The sequence below is a fragment of the Plectropomus leopardus genome, chromosome 7 (genome assembly GCF_008729295.1).
Source record: "Plectropomus leopardus isolate mb chromosome 7, YSFRI_Pleo_2.0, whole genome shotgun sequence".
NCBI lineage: Eukaryota > Metazoa > Chordata > Actinopteri > Perciformes > Serranidae > Plectropomus > Plectropomus leopardus.
In genome coordinates, this window is record NC_056469.1 from 23,203,312 (window position 1) to 23,223,648 (window position 20,337).

The 20,337-nt window shown below is 40.4% G+C and overlaps 1 protein-coding gene across 1 annotated transcript in view; it reads right to left on the reverse strand.

Moving 5' to 3' along the window:
* Positions 1–282: 282 nt before the first annotated feature.
* Positions 283–20,337, reverse strand: part of grik5 (glutamate receptor, ionotropic, kainate 5) — a 54,715-nt gene continuing 34,660 nt past the window's right edge. Inside the window, exons 16-19 of the mRNA XM_042489506.1 lie at positions 9,202–9,427; positions 4,693–4,821; positions 2,918–3,039; positions 283–1,620 (exon numbers count right to left, since the gene is read on the reverse strand). Coding sequence (XP_042345440.1) covers positions 988–1,620; positions 2,918–3,039; positions 4,693–4,821; positions 9,202–9,427 — 1,110 coding nt within the window. The 3' untranslated portion in view covers positions 283–987. The remainder of the gene's footprint in view (positions 1,621–2,917; positions 3,040–4,692; positions 4,822–9,201; positions 9,428–20,337) is intronic.

A 20,337-nucleotide genomic window follows, 5' to 3' on the forward strand; every position in this document is an offset into this window, starting at 1 on the left:
AGACTTGGCAAGTGTTACCCAGGATAACGAGGGACATTAATTTCACATTTCAAAGCCTCTTGCTCTTTCTCCTCTTTTCTGAGGCTGTCTGATTATCTTACATTTGTAGACGGGTGCTGTTGCTGGGTACATGGTTCCCCTCACTTTGAGTCGTTACAGAAAGACTTACAGGGAGCACATATTTTTACACACAACACACACACACACACACACTCACTCACACACAGAGTGTAAAGAAAGGCAGTCCTCTGCTACCATTTGCATTATCTTGAAGCCGTTTCATCCATCTTCCCTGATACCATCCGAAAAGCAGCTATGGGGCACAGGGAGGGACACAAAACTCTTGAACACAATTAGCCGCAGTCGAGTTTCTTAGTATGTTATAATCCACCATATTGTCACACATAGTCTGTATTTAACTTCCCACTTAGAACAATGGTAACAAAACAAGAAAGACAACAAAAGAAAAAAAACAACAGGAAATAATTCTCTGGAAGTCTTTTAGTTGCTGTTTTAAATCACATACGGATACAGTATGTCCTCCAACAAGGCTTCGTTTTACTAGAGGGGTAGTTAGCTTCCAGGGAAGTGTCTGCGGAAGAAAACCAGCACCCTCAAATCTAAAGGTGAAGTAAGAGGGGGAGTACGGAGAGAAACAGGGGGCCAATGAAACCATCATCTGGTCATGTGCATTTCCGCTCAGATTTGTCCAAAACTGAACTCTTCGGAGTCATCTCACAGCGTGCTTGTAGCCAGTTCTGTATCTGTAAGCTCAACTGATGAAAGAGTCACGGCTTTCCCTCTTTATCCTCCTTTTTAAAGGTTGTCTCATTTCCTGTTGGCTGATGTTGCAGAGTTCCTTTTCTCCATTGCTCCCTCTTTTCGATGAATTTCACCTCTGGAAACGAGCAGTGTTTCTCTCAGCAGCACAAATGTTCCTCAGTCTACAACACCGGCGCCCTCTCGCCCCGCCCACTGCTTCTGCTCTCAGTCCTGGTCACCCAGCAGGTCTGTCGTGTTGCTGCTCTGTGGAGGTGGAATGGGTCGGGAGGTGTGAGGAGGGGAGCTGTGGTGTAGCCGCCTTGGGCTGGGCCCCCCTCCGCCCTCACTGTCTGTGTTGGATGAGGACGGGGGCGGGGGCGGGGGTAGCCTGGGCAGGGGTGCTGATGAAGGTGGTATTCTCGTTGTGGTTGATCCTATACTGCTGCCTGACCTCAGGCTCTGGATCCTCCGGCACTCCTGGCAGATCCGCACATGGGTGCAGCTGCGGGCGGGCAGCATCACAGGGGTAGGGGCTGGTGGAGGAGGGGTGGTGTTGGCCCCCAGCGGATCATCTAGGATCCGCTGAGGCCCGGGGCCCAGATCGGGCGGCCCCACCCCTCCTGCTCCTCCACCTCCTCCAGCTCCACCTGTCAGTGGGCCGGCTCCACTGTAGAGCTTGCCGTTACTGAGGCGCATCTCCCGGACCAGGCGCAGGGGCCGAGGGGCCCCCAGGGCTATGCGTGTGGGATGACGCAGGGCTGCAGAGCTGCTGAGGGGCCGACGGCGGCGCATACGGGAGCTCTTCTTACAGGAGACGGCGTTTCGGAACTCTGTGATCATCTCCTGACAGACAGACACCTAGAGGAAAGAAGGAAGGAGGGAGGAAAGAGGGACAGACGGAAGGGAAGGAGGCAAAGGTAGGAGGGGCGCCACAGACAGGAAGTAGGCGGGCAGCAGAACAAGACAGTGGTAAGGTAGTACATAAATAGGAGAGCGGAGGAAAATCAAGAGAGGTGAAAGCAAGAAGAAAAACAAAACAAGACGAGAACAAGGCAGAAAGAACAGACACAGTAAGGCAAGGTAAAAGAAAAAGTCGCAGGAGAAGCGAGGGCACAGAGATCAACAAATGGAAGGATGGTTTGAAAAAGGAAACAAGGAGGTGATGGGGAAGGATGTGGAGACGGATAGAGATGGGAGAATATCCAAGGAGCAGAGAGAGTTATTACAATCCAAACACACAAAACACCAAAATGTTGTTTAGTTTATGGGCACTTCATTATGGCACTATGCACTATGAACGGACAGGCAGGCCTGCAAACTCAGGTGCACGTACACGGAGGCACACTCACACACACCCTCACACACACAGTAAAACACCCACAAATCTTTGTCGTCATTCCAACAGCATGACCACTGTAATTTGCACACATGACGAACAAAATGCATCAACATGTCCACTACAGACAAACATTCTCGTTGAAATCATAACTTAAAAAAAAGTCATGTGCTCACATAAACAGAAATACTCGTTATCGGAGAACAGACACTGATGACAGGAGGTGTGTGTGTTTGAGAGAGACATAGAGGGAGACACACAGTGAAATGGGTGAGAAGTAATCCAAGAATGGAAACGAAGAATACCAGCGTACATGTGAGGCATGTAAAAGAAGATACATCATGACATTTAATGCCAGGGAAAAAGATCACACTACTTCTTTATGCAAGCAAATATTGGCATTTCTCAATATTGCTTATCCGTACCATCAAGTTTAGCTCACAAACACTTGCTGCCATACTGTTAAACACCAAACACTAAAAGGGCACAATGACTTCAAAAACAAACAAAAAAAAGGCAGGGCATGCAAAGTGAAACTATCTATTTGTTATTTACATTTTGGACACTACAGCAGTTCAGTGCCGCATACTTGAACATTCCTCTTATCTCGCATGCACATAACACATTGAACCCCAAACGTTAGAGCGCACACAAACAAACACATTCAAATGGAGGCAAACGCTGAAAGAAATCTACCCACTCTCACACACACACACACACACACACACAGAACAACATAATCAAAAGGGTTGGCGGGATGCCATGGGAACCTACTGGGGTGTGTCTGTGGGGTCGGCGAGGGCAGGTATGGGGGCATACCTCATCGGTCTCTGCAGAGCGGCGTGTTGACCACACAAACTCCATAATGGCCACAAACACGGCAATGATGAGGCCACAGATCAACACCACGAAAATGCCCCCAATGTTCTCCATGCCCAGACCTGCGAGCGGGACGGAGAGGACGCTCATTAATACACAAATGCGGACACCAACCAACACTAACACAGTTTTAAATGTAAGTTTTTAATACTAGTGCTTTACTTTTAAATGTACTATTCATTGAGAATACTACACAGCCTGTTAAAACAGTGTTATCTCTTAAGTGAATCTAGAGGAGATCAACATTTTGGGAAACAGTGTTTTTTGAGTTAGATGAGAAGTTTGATACCATCAACACTTCAGGGCAAATCCTTCTTTTTACATCACTCACGTGAACTATTTATTATATTTGCATTATTCATTCCATTTGCACAATAATCACTAACTGCATAATAGAAATAATTGCTCAACTCCTATTTTCACTTGAACTTGATGCTCTGTACTTGAAGTTGGTGTTTTCATGTGTGCCATCCTTTAACTGTAATTTTTTACTTTTATCTAGTACTTTCCTACTTTTTATACTTTTTCTATTCTTCTGTTTGGGTATTTGCATGTTTGCAGTGGGGGCCCAAGCTCCTCCAGTCAACATGTCAAAGTATCCTTGGGCAAGATACTGAACCCCAAATTGCTCTCAATGATCGATGATACAAGTGCAGGTCCATTAACCATTACAAAATTACCCTGGTGGCTGACACACAAGGAAATTGACGAGCAACAATTATTTTCTGTCAAAATTCATCATTTTCGTTGAGCAGCACTCATCAAAAATGGCCCTAAATTTGGCATTACACTTACATTTTTGTCTAGATTAAACAAGCAAGATATGACATGATAAGTTTCTGTGTCCACTTAAGAGGACCAGAGGAGTTTCTTTCCTGTTTCCAGTCTAAACCAAGCAGCTGCTGATTAGTATCAATGTTCTCATTTATCTCTCTGCAAAAAAAGCAAAAATTCCTATTTCTCAAAATGTAAAACTACTGATTTTAGTCTGTAGTGACCTCACTTTCAAATCTCAGATTGGGCTAGGAGACCACAATTTTCATCGAAAGCCTGTGTAACACACTGTAGGGAGTTTAATAGAGATGGGTCTTACCACTCAGAGAGGGTCTGAGTGTAGTATTCTTTAAAAAAAATGGATTTCTCAGCCTGTGTGACGATCCAGTTTCTTTGTAAAAATCTGTCTCTCGCAAGTATCCTAACTTTATGTAAGTGCTTTAATAAATTGCAGAAGTGCTCTTTCAATTGAATTAAAAGTTCAAATGGCCCATGATGAAGTGGCTGAGTGAATACCAGAATTACGAGGAACACTTGAGATACACAGTACAGATGAAGCTCAATGAAGCTGAAAAGTACAGCGTGAAGTCTGTTTTCTCCAGAGCGTACCGAAAACATTTTCAGAAGAGATTTTCAACTGACAGCAGCGGCATAAACGCTGAGGCATTATCATTGTCTTTGTCATTTACACACACACACACACACATGCACATTTAACACACTTTCGTGGGCAGACACACTCACTCTAATAAAATTCCCATTACACACCACCTGAGACAAACAGAAGACATTTGGGAAAGTAGATTGTGCTAAGCACCCTTCACAAGGACATTAGGTTAGGCATTAGCCATTAGCTGGACTGTAGCAGAGAGTGCGGAGACGATTACTGGGGACATTAGAGAGAAAGCGGGAGAGGAGACAGACAGCTGCGGTCGACTGACCCTTGGCACGGTGGTCCTCCTCTTTGGGGCATTGGCCTCCCTCCCACCACCTCCTCTTCAGTATCTCCAGCCTGTTATTCTCCTGCAGCTGGAGGATGGCCAGCGTGATCTCATCTCTGAACGGAGACCCTGGGAAATGACAGGAAAGCAGAATAAGAGCAAGTGTTGGAGGATGGAAAAGGTGCAGCAAAAGAGCCAGAACAAGAGAGGGGCTATTTCAGAAGAGGAGAGAAACATGAAATGAGGAGAGAAGAAAGTGTAAGAGAAAAAGAGAAGGAATCACAGGGACAGAATTGCTGTTGCAGCCTCGAGATGGCTACGAGTGATCTTACTTTGAGAATAAAGAGAGGATTAACGAGAGATAAAGAGCGAGATTACGACCAGACAGAGCCCGTGGTACAGCTGTTAGTCAGACAGCATACAAAGCATGTTATGAACTAGATACAGCAGAAAAGAAAAGAAAGGTTTTTAAGGGTCAGTCCACCAGAAATTGCAAATATATTTTCTCAGTTCTTCCAGCGTTATCTATTCATGAAGATAATCAGTAGACCTCAGTGTCAGCAGTTTTCATGGAACTGCTTCCAGCAAGAAAATACTGCCTATAAAAAATTGTTGACAAAGTGTTCTGCAAATTGTGACAGGGTTACTGTTTCTACATCACCTGTTGTTGCAGTTATCCTCTGAGAGGACAAATCAATTCCCACCGTGACAAACCATCTCAAAAATACAACAGTTTTATATCCCACTGCTGTACAGAACCTGAACTGCTGCACGTCCACAAGCAAATGCTGCCCTCTGAGTGAGTTGTGTTGTTAAATATTTGTATTTCAATAGTCACCGCGTCTTTGCTGTCCATGCAGTGATGTTGATGGGTTAGGGTTAGGGAACAATTGCATATTCTTGTGGTCATCAAACAAAATTATGTTTAATGAAAGGAGATAGTTCAGCGTAGGCTTAATAATTCCTTTGTTGCCGAGAGTTAGATGAGAAGATGACACCACTCGTATATTTGTCCGTTATATATGAAGCAGCCAGGAGATGATGAGTGACTGGCTCTTTCCAAATGGTAAATAAAATCCATCAACCAGCACCTATAAACCCCACTAATTATCATTTTATATCTTGTGTGATTATCTGTAGAAAAAACGAAATGGGATGGACAGAGTCAGACCAGCTGCTTCCCCTTTCCAGCTATTTGTGTTACGCTAACCGTCACCTATATATCATATTAAACTTAAGTCAGAGTAGTATCCATCATCTAACTCAGCAACAGAGGAGCAATCCAGAATATTCCTATTACTTTAAATTGTACCCTGCCTGGACTTTCATTGGTGACAAAATGCAACCCAATAGGGAGAAAAAATGTTGGTATTGTACGTTTCTGCAAACCACAGATATGTTACATTTATACATTATTATGTCGCAGATATGTTAAAACTTTACATTTCAACAGTGCTGTGGTTGACAAGGGGCTAGATTTAGGCAAAAAACACTTGCGATGGTTGGGAGGAGATCATGTTTTAGCTTAAAATATATAATAATAATAATTTTGGAGGCACTATCCTGCAGAAAATGCAGCAATGTCTCGAAAAAACAACTGCTTTTTGAAGCACTGTTTCTACTAAAAAAACAGCCACCGGTTGCTAAATAAACACCCTCAATGCAGGGCTGACACGCAACTGCAACAAACAGCAATGGGTCACTAAAAACAACCTGTTCTGTTGTTTGTTGGTCTTTGTTTGTCACCCTCGGTGACACGCCATCCAACATATCCTCATAGAATTGTTCGGATGTCCCTAACCCTAATAAAATGCACAAGCTACAGTTTGTATGATATCCTATGAAACAGTTTATGAGATCAGCCTGCGTCATACACCATCAGCTTCAGCTCAAAATGATAAAGTTTGCTCATATACTGCGACATTTGAAAGGCTGATATGATAAATACAATCGTGCCAATGTAATAGACTTCTGATTTGCAGAAAGAAACAATTTCTTCTGGTGACTGGGCTATTTTTTTTATTTGGGTAAACCAATCCTTCAAAAGTATTTCTAAATATCTAATGTCTTTCCCTTTTGGTCTGCCTTCAAGATCTCCTTCTCCCCTTTCTTCTCTGTCTCTTCATATCTGTGTCTGCTCTCCATGCTGATCTACAAGTAACTGCTTTATATTTCTCCACACCTTTGGTCCACCATATCTCACTTCTGTCCTTTTCCTCTCTCTTTCTCTCCGCTCTCCCCCCCTCTCTCTTTCTGTAGTCATGCCTTCCTCCTCTTCGTTAGATCTGATCAGTGTGATGCAGTGACACCACCTCTGTGTGCTAAAAAGAGGAGCTTCAGGAGAGCTGGACGTGTGTGGAAAAGCAATTAACTGCATGTTCATTACTTCCAGTTGAAATACTTACTAATCCCTCAGATAAAAAATAAATCAAGCACGTACAAGACATTTTTCAGATCTAATCTCTCACCAATCAGTACTACTACATGTGTCTATTTAACATAATTGATCTCATGCAGGTGTTTCTGCCTCTCCAACAGTCAATTAAAGTGGAAATTGAGAGGTGTTTTTTTTGCTTTAACTCATCATTATGAAGTAAGTGTTGATTGCACAATGTAATGGCTATAGAATAATGACACCATCAGCATTTAAACTGGTTTCCTGTAAGCCACACTTCTTTTACTATGCAATTCTGTATGCCACCGGATATGATTTCTAGGGAAAATGAAGGCTCCATTTACACCACAGAAGAAACAGTGCATCAACACTGCTGAACCAAAGCAGGAAGAGGATAGAGCTTTTGTTTTTCCCGGTAGCTATTGGTCACTATCTCCAGTTACCAAAGACTATCAATTAAAGTTCTTTGCAGTTACTTAGCGGCAGAAATAGTGGATAATGGTAACATTAAAGTAACAATTAAACCAATGGAAAAGACAGAACTGTCTCCCATTTGAGCCAGCAGCAGAGATACTAATAGTGCCGAACTGAGGTCTTTCTAAACAGGACAGCCGACAGGATGGGTCTATGTGTGGGATGGATGTAATGTTTTGAAAACGTGTTATGTGTGCAACCCACAGTAGGAGAGTTAAAAAGCAGCTAGCAGCAGTTAGAAGCTAACTGGAGAAGAACAACAAAAAATGTCCCCAAACTGGGAAAACAAAGATTTGGAACCTCGAGAGATCAACGAGATCAACTGCCACACAACAGGGACAGTAAATGATTGTTAATGCCACGATAAGGCCTTCCTATTGTTAACAAAGCACTGAAGAAGCACTTTGCAGCATCAGTTTGAAACGTGATCGTCAACTACACTAATATGAAGACAGGAAATGGGAGGGGTGGCATATGGGTCAAACAAACGCCAGACTTTCACCTGAGAGAACGCTGTTTGATTCCTGTGTACATTTTATGCTAAACCTTGATGTACACCTAACAACTTACTTGTTGCCTAAACCTAAAGAAATCAACCTCAAAACTAAGTGTTTTACCAATGTTGTACGTTTTGTAAGGTGGAATGCATGTAATGAGCAGAAACTGTCCATTTCCTGTAAAAACTAGAGTGTATTTTGAAAAGACACAATGCATATTACAAGTGGAAATTGTCACACTGTCCCTGAACGGCCAAAACACACAAGGGTACCTATAGTGCATCATATTCAGACATTTACGTTCACTGACAAAGGGGGCGATATTTGACAAGCTGGGATGCGAACGTGTTGCAACCACTGATTTAAGGGATTGTGAGATCATTACCAGGAAAGTTAACAGGAAGATTTGCCTTCTGCAAAAACATGCACCCTGTGACAGGGGTCTGCAAATAGATCTTGTTTGAACTGAGGACTCACTTGCATAAAAGTTTGGAAACCAGTGCTTTAACACCATAAGCAAGATGAAATCTCCGATCTCAGTTTAACAGCTTGAGTTATATCCCAAAACTGCTGTTTTGCTAATGTTTTTCCAACTGAACTGAACACGATTTTAATTGTTTTATTGCTTGTATTTAAGCAGAACTCAGAGGACCATACATTATTTAATAAGTTGCTGTCTTGACACCACTATACCCTATTCTTCTGAATTAATCCATAAGCTGTGGTAAACCTCCTTTGAAATACTGCAGCAGTGTTTTGTAACAGGTCCAAAGAAAGGCTTGTTTTTGCATCCCTTGTGCCATCCCTGCACCTTTTGCCTGTTTTTGATGTAAGAATTGATTTAAGGCCTTATTGAAGAATTATAGGTTGAATCAGAGACATACCAGCTATTTTGTGATCGTCTGTGAACTTAAATCTCCAAAAAAGATCTTCAGGCATTGCACTGATCTTCAGGCATTGCACTGATTCTTCAGTGTTTGCTGCAGGAGTTTTGTAGGCTTTGAAATACTGAAAATTATGCTGCCTTAATTGATATTGATGTTTTTAAAACCTATTCATAGGTTTCAAAGACTTGAGATAAATCCATTAACATGTATTGCAGTGTATCTTATGTCTCCTTTCCTTTTTATTTGTGTTTTTTACCCAGTGGCATGCCGATGCCGTAGCCCTTGGTGTCCAGCAGGCCTCCGATCTGCGTGAGATTACAGTTGAGGCCGCGGTGGTACTCGTTCATGGTGCTCTCCATCAGGAAGGCGTACTTGGAGTTGACCACGCGGGCGATACCCTCCTCTGTGCTTTTCACAAATACACTGGGCTGCTTGGAATTCATGTAGTTCCACATCCGCTGGTAGGTCTGGTATCGTGAGTTCTGCAAGAGGAATGGGAACACAACAATGAGGATTAAAAGAATACTTCATGTACAAACTGATCATTTGCAAATCAATAACTCACACCACGTAGCACTGAATTCATAAAGGAAACTTTGTTTTTCTCAGACGCCCTGTATAATTAACAGAGTGTCTAAAAAAGGTAGATATTCCTCTTGTATGGGAATTATTGTGGACCGTATTTGACAACAGCAAAACTATATCAAAACATCCATTTATATATTCTTTCGCATTTTTGCTACAACAATTCAACAAAAAACACTTACGTCTGTGCTAAATTGTAAAATCAAAATTGTGAAAGAATGTGAGGAAACTGGGGCAAGGACTGCAGCTGAAAATCAGGTCATTACTTTATTTAGGTTTTCACAGAAACCAAAAAGTTGGACTAAATAAATACTACCAAATTTATAGTGGAGAACCAATACTCATTAAATAAACATTACATTTAGAATAATAATGAGCAACTGTTTCAGTATCAAAACAGCATATACTACTGGTTACTGATTTCAACTGTGATTGCTTTATGAGCTTCAAAGATAAGATTAGTTGAGTACATTCAGTGAAATAACCCCCTAATTGGCATAAATAAAATTATGATTACCAATTACTCTGCTTTTGAATGTAACTGTTTTTAATGGTGTTCAGCCTGTTGTTGTTGTTTGTTTTTCCTTGACATCATTGAAAATGAGGGCTTGTAGCACCCAATAATGTAATAATTTACTGAAAATGTAATAATGCCTGAAAATGTAATAAAAAAACCCAATAATGCAATAACTTGACCAATAATGTAATAAAATATTCTGACTGATATTGTAATAACATTTTTACCGATAATGTAATACCTTATTACATTATTGGAGACTTATTACATTTTCAGGTGGGTCTTTTTTTAAAAAAAATGATAATGTAAAACTTGACAGATAATGTAATATAGAGGTCTATATTTTGTGTTTTGAGAATCTAAGACTGTTATATAACCATTAACATGCACTAAATTCATGCACTAAATTAACATGCACTTCTAGAGTGCATGTTAATGGTCATTTGTCAGAATGGTTTCCTCTAAAAAGAGGAACACGTCAAGGATGCTGCCTCTCACCGATATTATTCTCTATTAGCATAGAGCCGCTAGCAGAATTAATTAGAAACGATCCGTTAATTTTGGGTATATCAGACAAAATTAGGACCCACAAGTTGTCATTATACGCGGATGATGTCATACTGTATATTAGTGATCCACTGACTTCTATACCAGAACTTTTGAAATGTTTGAAGGACTTCAGTATTGTCTCAGGGTATAAGGTAAATGAGTCAAAATCAGAAGCTATGATGATAAAGGGGACCTGGCTGTCAGAATTGTCTAAGAGTGTTAAATTTAATTGGTCACCTAATGGTTTTCGATATTTAGGAATTATCATTACCCCAGAGGCTTCTCAGTTGTATAATGTGAATTATGGAAAATTAATTAATCATATTCGAAAAGATTTAGAAAGATGGGAAATATTACCGCGTTCTTTTTTCGGTAGGATTGAAACCGTCAGGATGAATATTCTCCCCAGATGTTATATCTGTTTTTGTCCTTACCCATTTGGATTCCAGCTACCACTTTTAAAAAGATGCAAAAAATGATTTCTTCTTTTATATGGCAACAAAAGAAGCCCAGAGTCAAGTTTGCACAGTTAACCAGTAGTTAAGCATGTGGAGGCCTTAACCTGCCAAATTTGAAATTATACTACTGGGCAGCACAACCACGTGGTGCGGTAGAGTGGCTAAAACAGAGCAAAGAAACAACATGGTTGACTTTGGAACAAAGTTCATGCCCTACATTCTCACTGCAGGCTTTAGCATTCTGCTCAAACGAGATATGGAAAAAATGCAAAATCACAAATTCTTGGATGAAATGTACCCAAAAGGTTTTAAGTACCGTTAGAAAAAAGATCCTCCTCAATGCTCCTCATGCCATATCTAGAGCTATGAAAATTTCTGAGATTATAGATTTTCTGCCAGGACAACTTGATCCAGGGTTTCTAGACTGGGAAAGGAAGGATTTAATTTTCATAAATGATTTGTTTGACGGGAAGATTCTAAAATCATTCAGTCGGATTCAGGAGCAATTTGGCTTGATTTCAACAGACTTTTTTAGGTTTTTGCAGCTGAGAAGCTATCTGGTGTCCCATAAAGAATGGCCACTACTTAAAACTCAACCTTCAGATTTGGAAAGGCTCTTTTTAAAGTTTGCTAAAGAAAGAAAAGGGGACAAAATAGTGTCACTTTTGTACAAGTGTCTACAATCTATCTGTTCGCGGGGTGCTCTTGGGGTAAAGGAAAGGTGGGAATTAGAAATGAATATTGTGATTGAAGACCAAGACTGGGAGCGAAAGTGTGAAAATGATCACAAATTGACAAGCAGCCCATCATGGAAAGAATTTAATTGGAAAGTAAACATTAGATATTTCAAAACACCCTTTATTATCTCTAAATTTGACAGGTCTAAAAACGAATTTGTGTTGGAGACAATGCGGGCAAATCGGAGATCACACGCATATTTTCTGGGACTGCCCAAAACTCAAAACATTCTGGGAAGGAATCAGGGGGGGAACTTTCTGATATATTACGTATTTACATTGAGTGGAACCCACTTGCCTTTGTCTTTGGAATGCTCCCATGCGATTTGTTAAGCAAAGAAAAAATGTATCTTTTTAAAGTACTTGTACTGGTGGCCATAAAAAAATAATAACCGTATTATGGTATAAAACCGCTACCTCCCACAGTATGTCAGTGGAAGGAAAGAATAGTGAAGGTGTATACAATGGAAAAAATAACGGCAAAGCTAAATCTTACTATTGATTTGTTTGAAAAGAAGTGGAGCCCGCTAATATCTTATTTGAACCTGATATTGTAGTGTGCTTTGAACTTTTGTGTATTAGTGTATTATCAAGGTGCCTGTTTGCCGAGATGTTCATTGTTTTCTTTTTAAAAAAAATGTATTTATTTATTTATTTATTTTTTAATGCCTCTGTAACACAAACAGTATGTACAGAAGGTGAAGCTTTATACGTGAATAAAAACCTTTGTTCAAAAAAAAAAAAATGTTATAGTGTAGTATGTCTTTAAAAAATATTGGGTGGGGGATCACAGAAGTACAAAGGGGTGCATGTTTTGTGTGAAAGGCCTTTTCACGACCAAAAGTTATCATGTAGATTAATGGGAGGGAAGGTAATACAATAGGGCTGCACTTAACAAATTATTTTTTAATTGATTAATTCATTGATTATTTTTTGATTAATCTAGCGATTATTTTTTTTTATTGATCTAACTATTATTATTTTTATTACTCAATTAATATAACAACAAATTTACCAAAAATAACATTTTAAAACTTTCATACACTGCAGGACATTTTTTTCCAACAAAAAACAGCCCAATCTTACCTGGTAATCTGTTTTACAGTCCGATGTAAAGTCTCTCCAAAATAAAATTAATGCAAGAGCTTGTTCCACTCAAGTAAAAGGAATGAAGTGCAATCTACATTTACCAATCCAACAGCAAAATAGATTAAAAAAATGTAAAATTCAAGTCATGCACCTCAGATCGTAAGTAATACTGAAATTGTGTCAAAATAACCCTATGTTTTGGGTATAACCATGACCCTGTGGTTTTATACCCATGTCCAGCCAACAATGGCCCCATGTCCTCCCACATGGGAGGTGACTGGTGTTTACCCAGGTGATAAGATCTCTAGTTGGGGCCCAAATCTACTTGGTACCCAGGTAGCCATAATAACATAACTATGTGCATAACCCATGTGGGGTCCACTTGTGTTAACACACCCATGTGCACAATTAGCATGGTGACAATATTGAAACCATGGACAATAACTTTTAGGGCCCATTTTTTTGACCCAGTTACTACACATGGGCTCCACATACCAATGCTGGGCGGGTGAACTTTACCTAGTACTAGGTCGGTACTAGTTTGACTCAATACTGAGTTCCACATTTGACAAAAATTGTGTTAAAGTTTTGTCAGTATTTTTTTAAAGTGTATATATACCCTTTGAAACCTGAGCAAATTGGCTTGATGCAGGACATTTTGTGCCTTTCACAAGCACTAAAACCTTTGAAATAAGCAAATTTGTTTCTTTCTTGTCAAATAACTCATAAGTGATAAAGAAAACAATTTTTATGATTATTTATTATTATTTATAATAATTATATTTAAAATGTACACACAAACACATATATACACACATCTGTATGTTTTATAATATATATATATATATTTTTATTTTTTTTTTTTTTTTTTTTAAATTCAAATGAAAACACAAATCTTACATCACTGCATGACATCACATTCTGTTCCACTTTGTGATGTCATACAGAATGCAGTGATGTAAGAAACATTAAAGGCTGCTTACATCACAGTATTCTAATTTTCCAGTCCACTTATAGACACTTCACTGGTGCTTAAAACAGCCATTGTTTCACGAAAACCCAGAGGTATTTGAAGACAACTGCAGCCTGCTGGCAACACAGCAATTAAAGAAAAAGACCCGCGCAATGGTAAGTAACTCTTATTTAACTTAGTTTTCTTAAAAACAAAATGATGTGCTTGACGTCTGTCTCTATAAACAACATTCTCATCTTTTTTAGGCACAAGACAATTACCCGCATGGTTTTGGAGAGCCCTTACAGGCAGCCACAGGATCACATGTCAGTAAAATGGACTGTAGTGCAGCTCCTTATCGTAAAACTGACAGGTAAGTGTTCACTTCAAATTATTTCATGTGGGATCTGGACGTTACCAGGAATACGTCTGCACGTTTCATGCTTATCACATCATCAACGCTAAGTGATGTATGAGCTGATTTTGTAATCAGGAGGTAGAGGGAATGGTGATTGGCATGCCAAGCTGAAAACCCTTGCTTGAATCCAATTAGCAACAAAACCAATTGTGATTTAGCAAGTCATCTGTGTGTTTCCAGTGTCTTTTTAGGCAGCAAACATGGGTGTTTACTAGCAACCTGTTGTTTTTTTCCTAGCATTATGCCTCGAAAACTGGCTATTTTAAGCAATCTCTTCCTCACCATAACCAATGTTTTTGCGCCTAAACCTGAACCCACATTAACCAGTGTTTTTGGAATATAGACTTTTAATGTATCTGCTGCATAATAACATACATACGTAACCTATTTCCGGTTTGCAGAAACGTTTGTGCAATTGGGTTGTAAATAGTTTTTACAAGCGTTATCAAGTGTAAAAAGGGAGTGGTGGTGTAGAGCTTTAAAATGCCTTCCCCCAGCTGTTAGTGGTTTCTAATTACATATTGACAGGGTATGGACATGGATGGTTTACTGAGTGAGATTACTAGGCACATTACCTCATAACATAGGTAACAATTAAAATACATTAACTAGTTGGTATAATAACAGGTCCCTTGCTACCTGCTTGCATAAATACAGAAGTAAAAGTTGTGATTTACAATGTTATTACAGAAAGAGTGAATTTCAAAATCTCCTGGAAACCACATATAAAATATGTATAAGCAAAGTTGACTAGAAAGATTAGTTTTTTACCATATTTGAATTACTGTGTGGAGCTCTGGGGCAACACCTACAAAAGCACTCTGTAAGCAATATGCATACTACAGAAAAGAGCAATAGGGATTGTAAAGAACACACAAACAATTTGTTTTTAAGGTAAATTGATAAGTTTGTATAGAACAGGGGCAGGACTAAACAAGCATTTACGTCTTCCTACTCCCTTTTGTACGTGAAATGTAAAATGTATGAAAATATATAATTATTGAAAATCTTATATTTATATTCACTTTTTTTTTTAATTATTATTTTCTTCATTTATTATTTCTTCAGATGTTTGAAATAATGTTCAGTTCAATTCATTGTACGATTTTTATTTTCGCAGAGTGTTTCCTTCTGTGGATGAAGAACTGGCGTATCTCATGTCTCATCTCAACATTAAGACTTGTGAGAATCCACTCCCTCCAAGTCCTAGAGATGCTGGAGATCATGTGAGACGTCCTTCTCAGGATGATGAGACTCTGAATTTCATGCCCCTCAGTCATCTGGTGGATATTCCACTTCCTTTAAGTCCTCCACCTGCTGATGATGTGTTGGACATGGAAAATGAGAAAATGTACCCAGCTTTGAAAAACAATGGGTCTCTTTCGCTGGACAACGAAGTGGCCTGTCCAATGTCTCGGCCTCTCTCAGCTTGGGAGGTTCCCCTGTCTCCAAGTCCACCACCTGCTTCTCTGGATGAAGAACTGGCTGATCTAATATCACGCCTCAGGATAAATACTTGTGAGTTTCCCCTGTCTCCAAGTCCACCACCTGCTTCTCTGGATGAAGAACTGGCTGATCTAATATCACGCCTCAGTATAAAGACTTGTGAGCTTCGCCTCCCTCCAAGTTCTTTGGATGAAGAAGCTGATAATGAAGTGGCATGTCTGACGGGCCTCTTCAGGCCTCTGACCCTGCTGTGTCAGGAGGTTCCATTCCCTCCAACACCTTGTCCCCCTGGGGATGTGCTTGGAATAGGAGACCATCATGAGATGAAGAACCCAGAAGGCATTTCTTCTCTGGACGATGAGGTGGCCTCTCTGACATCTCAGCCTCTCGACAAAAATGCTTCTGTGGATGAAGAACTGGCCGATCTGATGTCTCATCTCAGCATAACAGCTTCTGAGGTTCCACTGCCTCCAAATTCTCCACCTACGTCTCTGGATGATGAAGCTGATGTTGATGATGATGAACAGGCCTGTCTCATGATAAGGCCTCTTAACCTGCTGCCTCAGTAGGTTCCACTGCCTCCAACCCTGTCTCCTCCAAAGGATCTGCTTGTCATCAAAGACCATCATGAGAAGAATCAGGATTTTGGAGGCACTGGGTTTCCCTCTCTGGACAATGACACTGACCCAACAACATAAGGTCTCAAGAGGTTCCACTGCCTCTACAACCTTAACCTGCTCACGACAATTAGAATACTACCCAGGTTGGAAGCACATCAGGTTTCCTTCTCTGTATGATGAACTGGCCAATCTGACGTCATGCTATCTCCGCATTAAGGAATGTGAGGTTCCACTGTCCCGGGGGAGGTTGGGAACATGAAATCCAAGTGCTTGTCCTTGGTCTTTGTTCAAAACCTCCACTGTGGAAGCGGCTGTTGTCAGAAGTTCATCGGTGCCTGTCATGGCGGCAACTAAAGCACCTGCTGGTGATCAGCGGTGGTGAAGGAGGCCGTCAGGCTGAAGAGAAGATGTACCTAAGCATTGTGTTTCCTTCTCTGGATGATAACACTGATTCAAGTCATCCCAATGTGGTACCGCAAGAGGTTCTTCCAGGACCTCCACTTGCTGCTACATTACTTCTGATAGACACTCATTAGGACAAATAGCTCTGATTGGACAAACATCAGGTTTCCATCTCTTGATGAAGTGCCTGAACTGATGTCCAATCTGGGTGAATCTCCTTTGCCTGTTGACATTCCACAATTGGCAGAGAAGAGATTCCCCAGTTTATGTACTGTCTCATTTCATGCATTTTATTGTCTGGATGACAAATAAGCCTAGTAAATTTATTGAGGCTTGTTTATTGTCATCCTAAATGTACTTCTGAATAAAAATTGTCAAGCATACATTTTCTATGATATAGTAAATCACTCAGATTAGTGGGACTGCAGAGACTTACATTTAAAAAAAATGAAAAAACAAAACAACCCACCACCAAAATCACCAAAAAAGAGAAAAAAAAAAACAAACAAACACACAATTGCCTTAAAGGGATGCAAAATGACCAAAAAACACAGAAATACCCCAAAGGAACACAAAATGAAGAGAAACATACACACGCGCACACACGCACAAAATGATCAGAAAAGTCAAAAAATTATCTTAAAGGGGAATAAAATGACCATAAGATACAAAAGTGACAGAAAATTAACAGAAAAGACACAAAATTAACTCAAAGGGACACAAAATGTGTCAAAACTGAAAAAAAGATGCATAAAATGTACAAAAAATGAGGACAAACCACCAAAGTCTGTGTGTCTTGCTCCTCTGTAGAGGAGGTGGTGGGGCAAGTTACACTATGCAAGGTAAACTTCCTTTAATTTCTTCCAGAATTTGACACTGGTGGAGTATGCACATTCACTAACACTTAAGGTAACAGTATTTCTATGCATATACTCTTGCCATGAGACTCAAATGCACACTTAGTGGGATTTATCCTTAACAACTTTGAATAATGGAGTATAAAGTGAGAAGTATTAAAAGAACTGGAGTGCCTCCATGATCTCCCACCCAAGACAGATTAGTAGGAGGTGGAGGAGGCACCTTCCTGCATGAGTGGCTCCACAGCCGGGCTGACTTCCACACAGGCTTGCCAGGGATGCTGCCACGTAGCAACGAGTGTCAACTTTAAAAGAGCATCTCTTTCCTTTGGGCTGCAGGGTGGCGGATAACGCTTTTGCGCATTACCGGAAGAAGAAGGCCATCCATCATGGATACGTATGTGGGCTCAGCGTGTGCATGTACTGATTGCATGCAGGTGGCATTGCTCTCCTCAAGGCAGAAGAGTGTGGTTATGAAGGGGGAGGAGGAAGAGGCCTTCTGGGTGGATGCAAGGCAGGCAGAGCTTCTGGAGACAAGGACTCTCAATGGTGTCAAATGGGGGGGGGTTATTTATTTGGTTGGGGGTCATGGGAATACTGGAAGCACCTTGTTGCTGATGAAAAACTGATGCTCTCAGATACATTGCGGTGCCAGCGGTGGTGTGTGTGTTTTGTGTCAAAGCTACCTTTTTAACACTGAAGAATCTCAGCGACCCAGAGACAATGAACACCATGAGGCTCGCCACTGAGGTTCGAAACATCAAAACGAACAGAAGAAGGTGCTTCAGAAAGAATTCGAAGACCTCAAAGTGGCTTATGTGATCAGCCAAGACAAGTTCTCAGCAGAGCTCCAGGCTGAAAAAGACAAAAATGAAGCTCTTCAGCAAGAACTCAACAGCTGAAAGCTTCTCAGCGTGCCACCCTGAGCTATGACGCTGAGCTCAAAGCCGAGAGAGAAAAGAGCGACAGCCGTCAAAAACAGCTGGACAAAGAGATTCAGTCCAAAGTTGAAAAGGAGTCCGAGGATCTCAAGGCCATGAAGCAGTTGCTGGCTGAGAGGGACATGTTAGTCCAACAGATGGAGCAGAAGATCCAGAGTCTGCAGAGAGATGTCTCTGAGAAAGAGACATTTGTCAAAGAACAGAAGGACCAAATGTCTGTGACGGACACTCTGGTCCAACAGTTGGAGCAGACAATCCAGACCCTGCTGAAAAACGTTTCTGAGAAAGAGAAGTTTTCCAAAGACCAGGAGGACCTGATATCTGTGAAGGACATTCTGGTCCAAAAGCTGGAGCAGCAGACACAGACCCTGCAAAGAGATGTCTCTGAAAAAGAGGCATCTTTCAAAGAGCAGGAGGACCTGACCTGATGTCTGTGAGGGACACTCAGGTCCAACAGACTCAGGTCCAACAGATGGAGCACGAGATCCTGACGCTCAAGAGAAACCTCTCTGAGAAAGAGCAGTTTGTCAGCGAGTTAAAGGATTTGAAGGAACAACAGGCCTCCACCAATCAGGAGCTCGTCACTAAGCTCCAGACTGAGGAGGAGGTCTCTCAAGAGCCTCCGAGCTGAACTCGCCAGGCTGAAAGAAGAGCAGAGGGATGAGACCAGGGAGCAGGAGGAGAAGATGGGCTCCCTCTATGAACTATCAGAGGTTGAGATCCCTGGTACCTCTGAGGAAAAGCGTGAGAAGGAGAAAAAGAAACCCACAGCCTGGAAAAAGTTTAGGCACCGCATTGGTTTGAGGAGGAAGAGAAAGGAGAAGCAGGAGGAAGAGTCATAATCCACCTGGAGACTCTTCAAGACATATATGCATTCAAACAGCATTAAAAAGTCAATACAGCATTAAAAAAACAAAACTGCCAGCCTGTTTTGCAGGATTTTAATTTAATCTTTTGTACTATCTATACTGGATTTGCTTTAAAAAATCTGCTGTTAGAAATAACACCTTTGAATCAGATACAAATACTAAAGATTGGCACTATGCATTATGACCTGCTCGTTTTAATTTATTAAAAAAAAAACAAATACAAGAACAAACACTAATGGCAATCACGATTAGCAATCTAGTGCTGCCAACAGCTGATAAGGTAAGGGAGTGTATGATTTCAATCATTCCTAATAGAGTTGGATAGAGAGTGAAAGTGTCTCATGATCTAAATATTGTCTCTAGACATACTGTATAAATACAAAGTAATACAATTCTGCAGGAGACACTAAATCTCTTTTTTGTTATTTTGTAACTATTTAAATGGTTACATTTAAAAACAAGTTCCTTTTCTTTAGGCAAAGAAGAGCTATTCGATGGTGAAAAAATCTAGTTATTGTTAATATTAGTAAATTAATTGTAAATTGATCAAGTTATTATGAACCAACCAACGCTCTATTTATTAATGTTTATACTTCTAAATGTTGTGATTTGTTGTGGGTTCGATTCCAGCTTTGGGCCTTTGCTGCATGTCATCCCCACCCTCTCCCTTTATATCTGTCCTGTCTCAAACAAAAGCCAAAAAAACATCTTTAAAAAAAAAAAACCCAAAAACAAAAGTTTAGTTCCCTCTGCAAAGGAAAAAAAAAAAGAAAGAAAGACAAAAATATGGTGATAAAAAAATATAATAATTTTTGTTTTTTGTTTTGTTATTCCTTTTGACTTAATGCCTTCATGTTATGTACATCCTTCTTAGAAAATTGTTAACAACGACCAAAATAAACTACCATTACCATATGACAGAAAGTTTTCTTCACAAATTGAAGGTGACAGG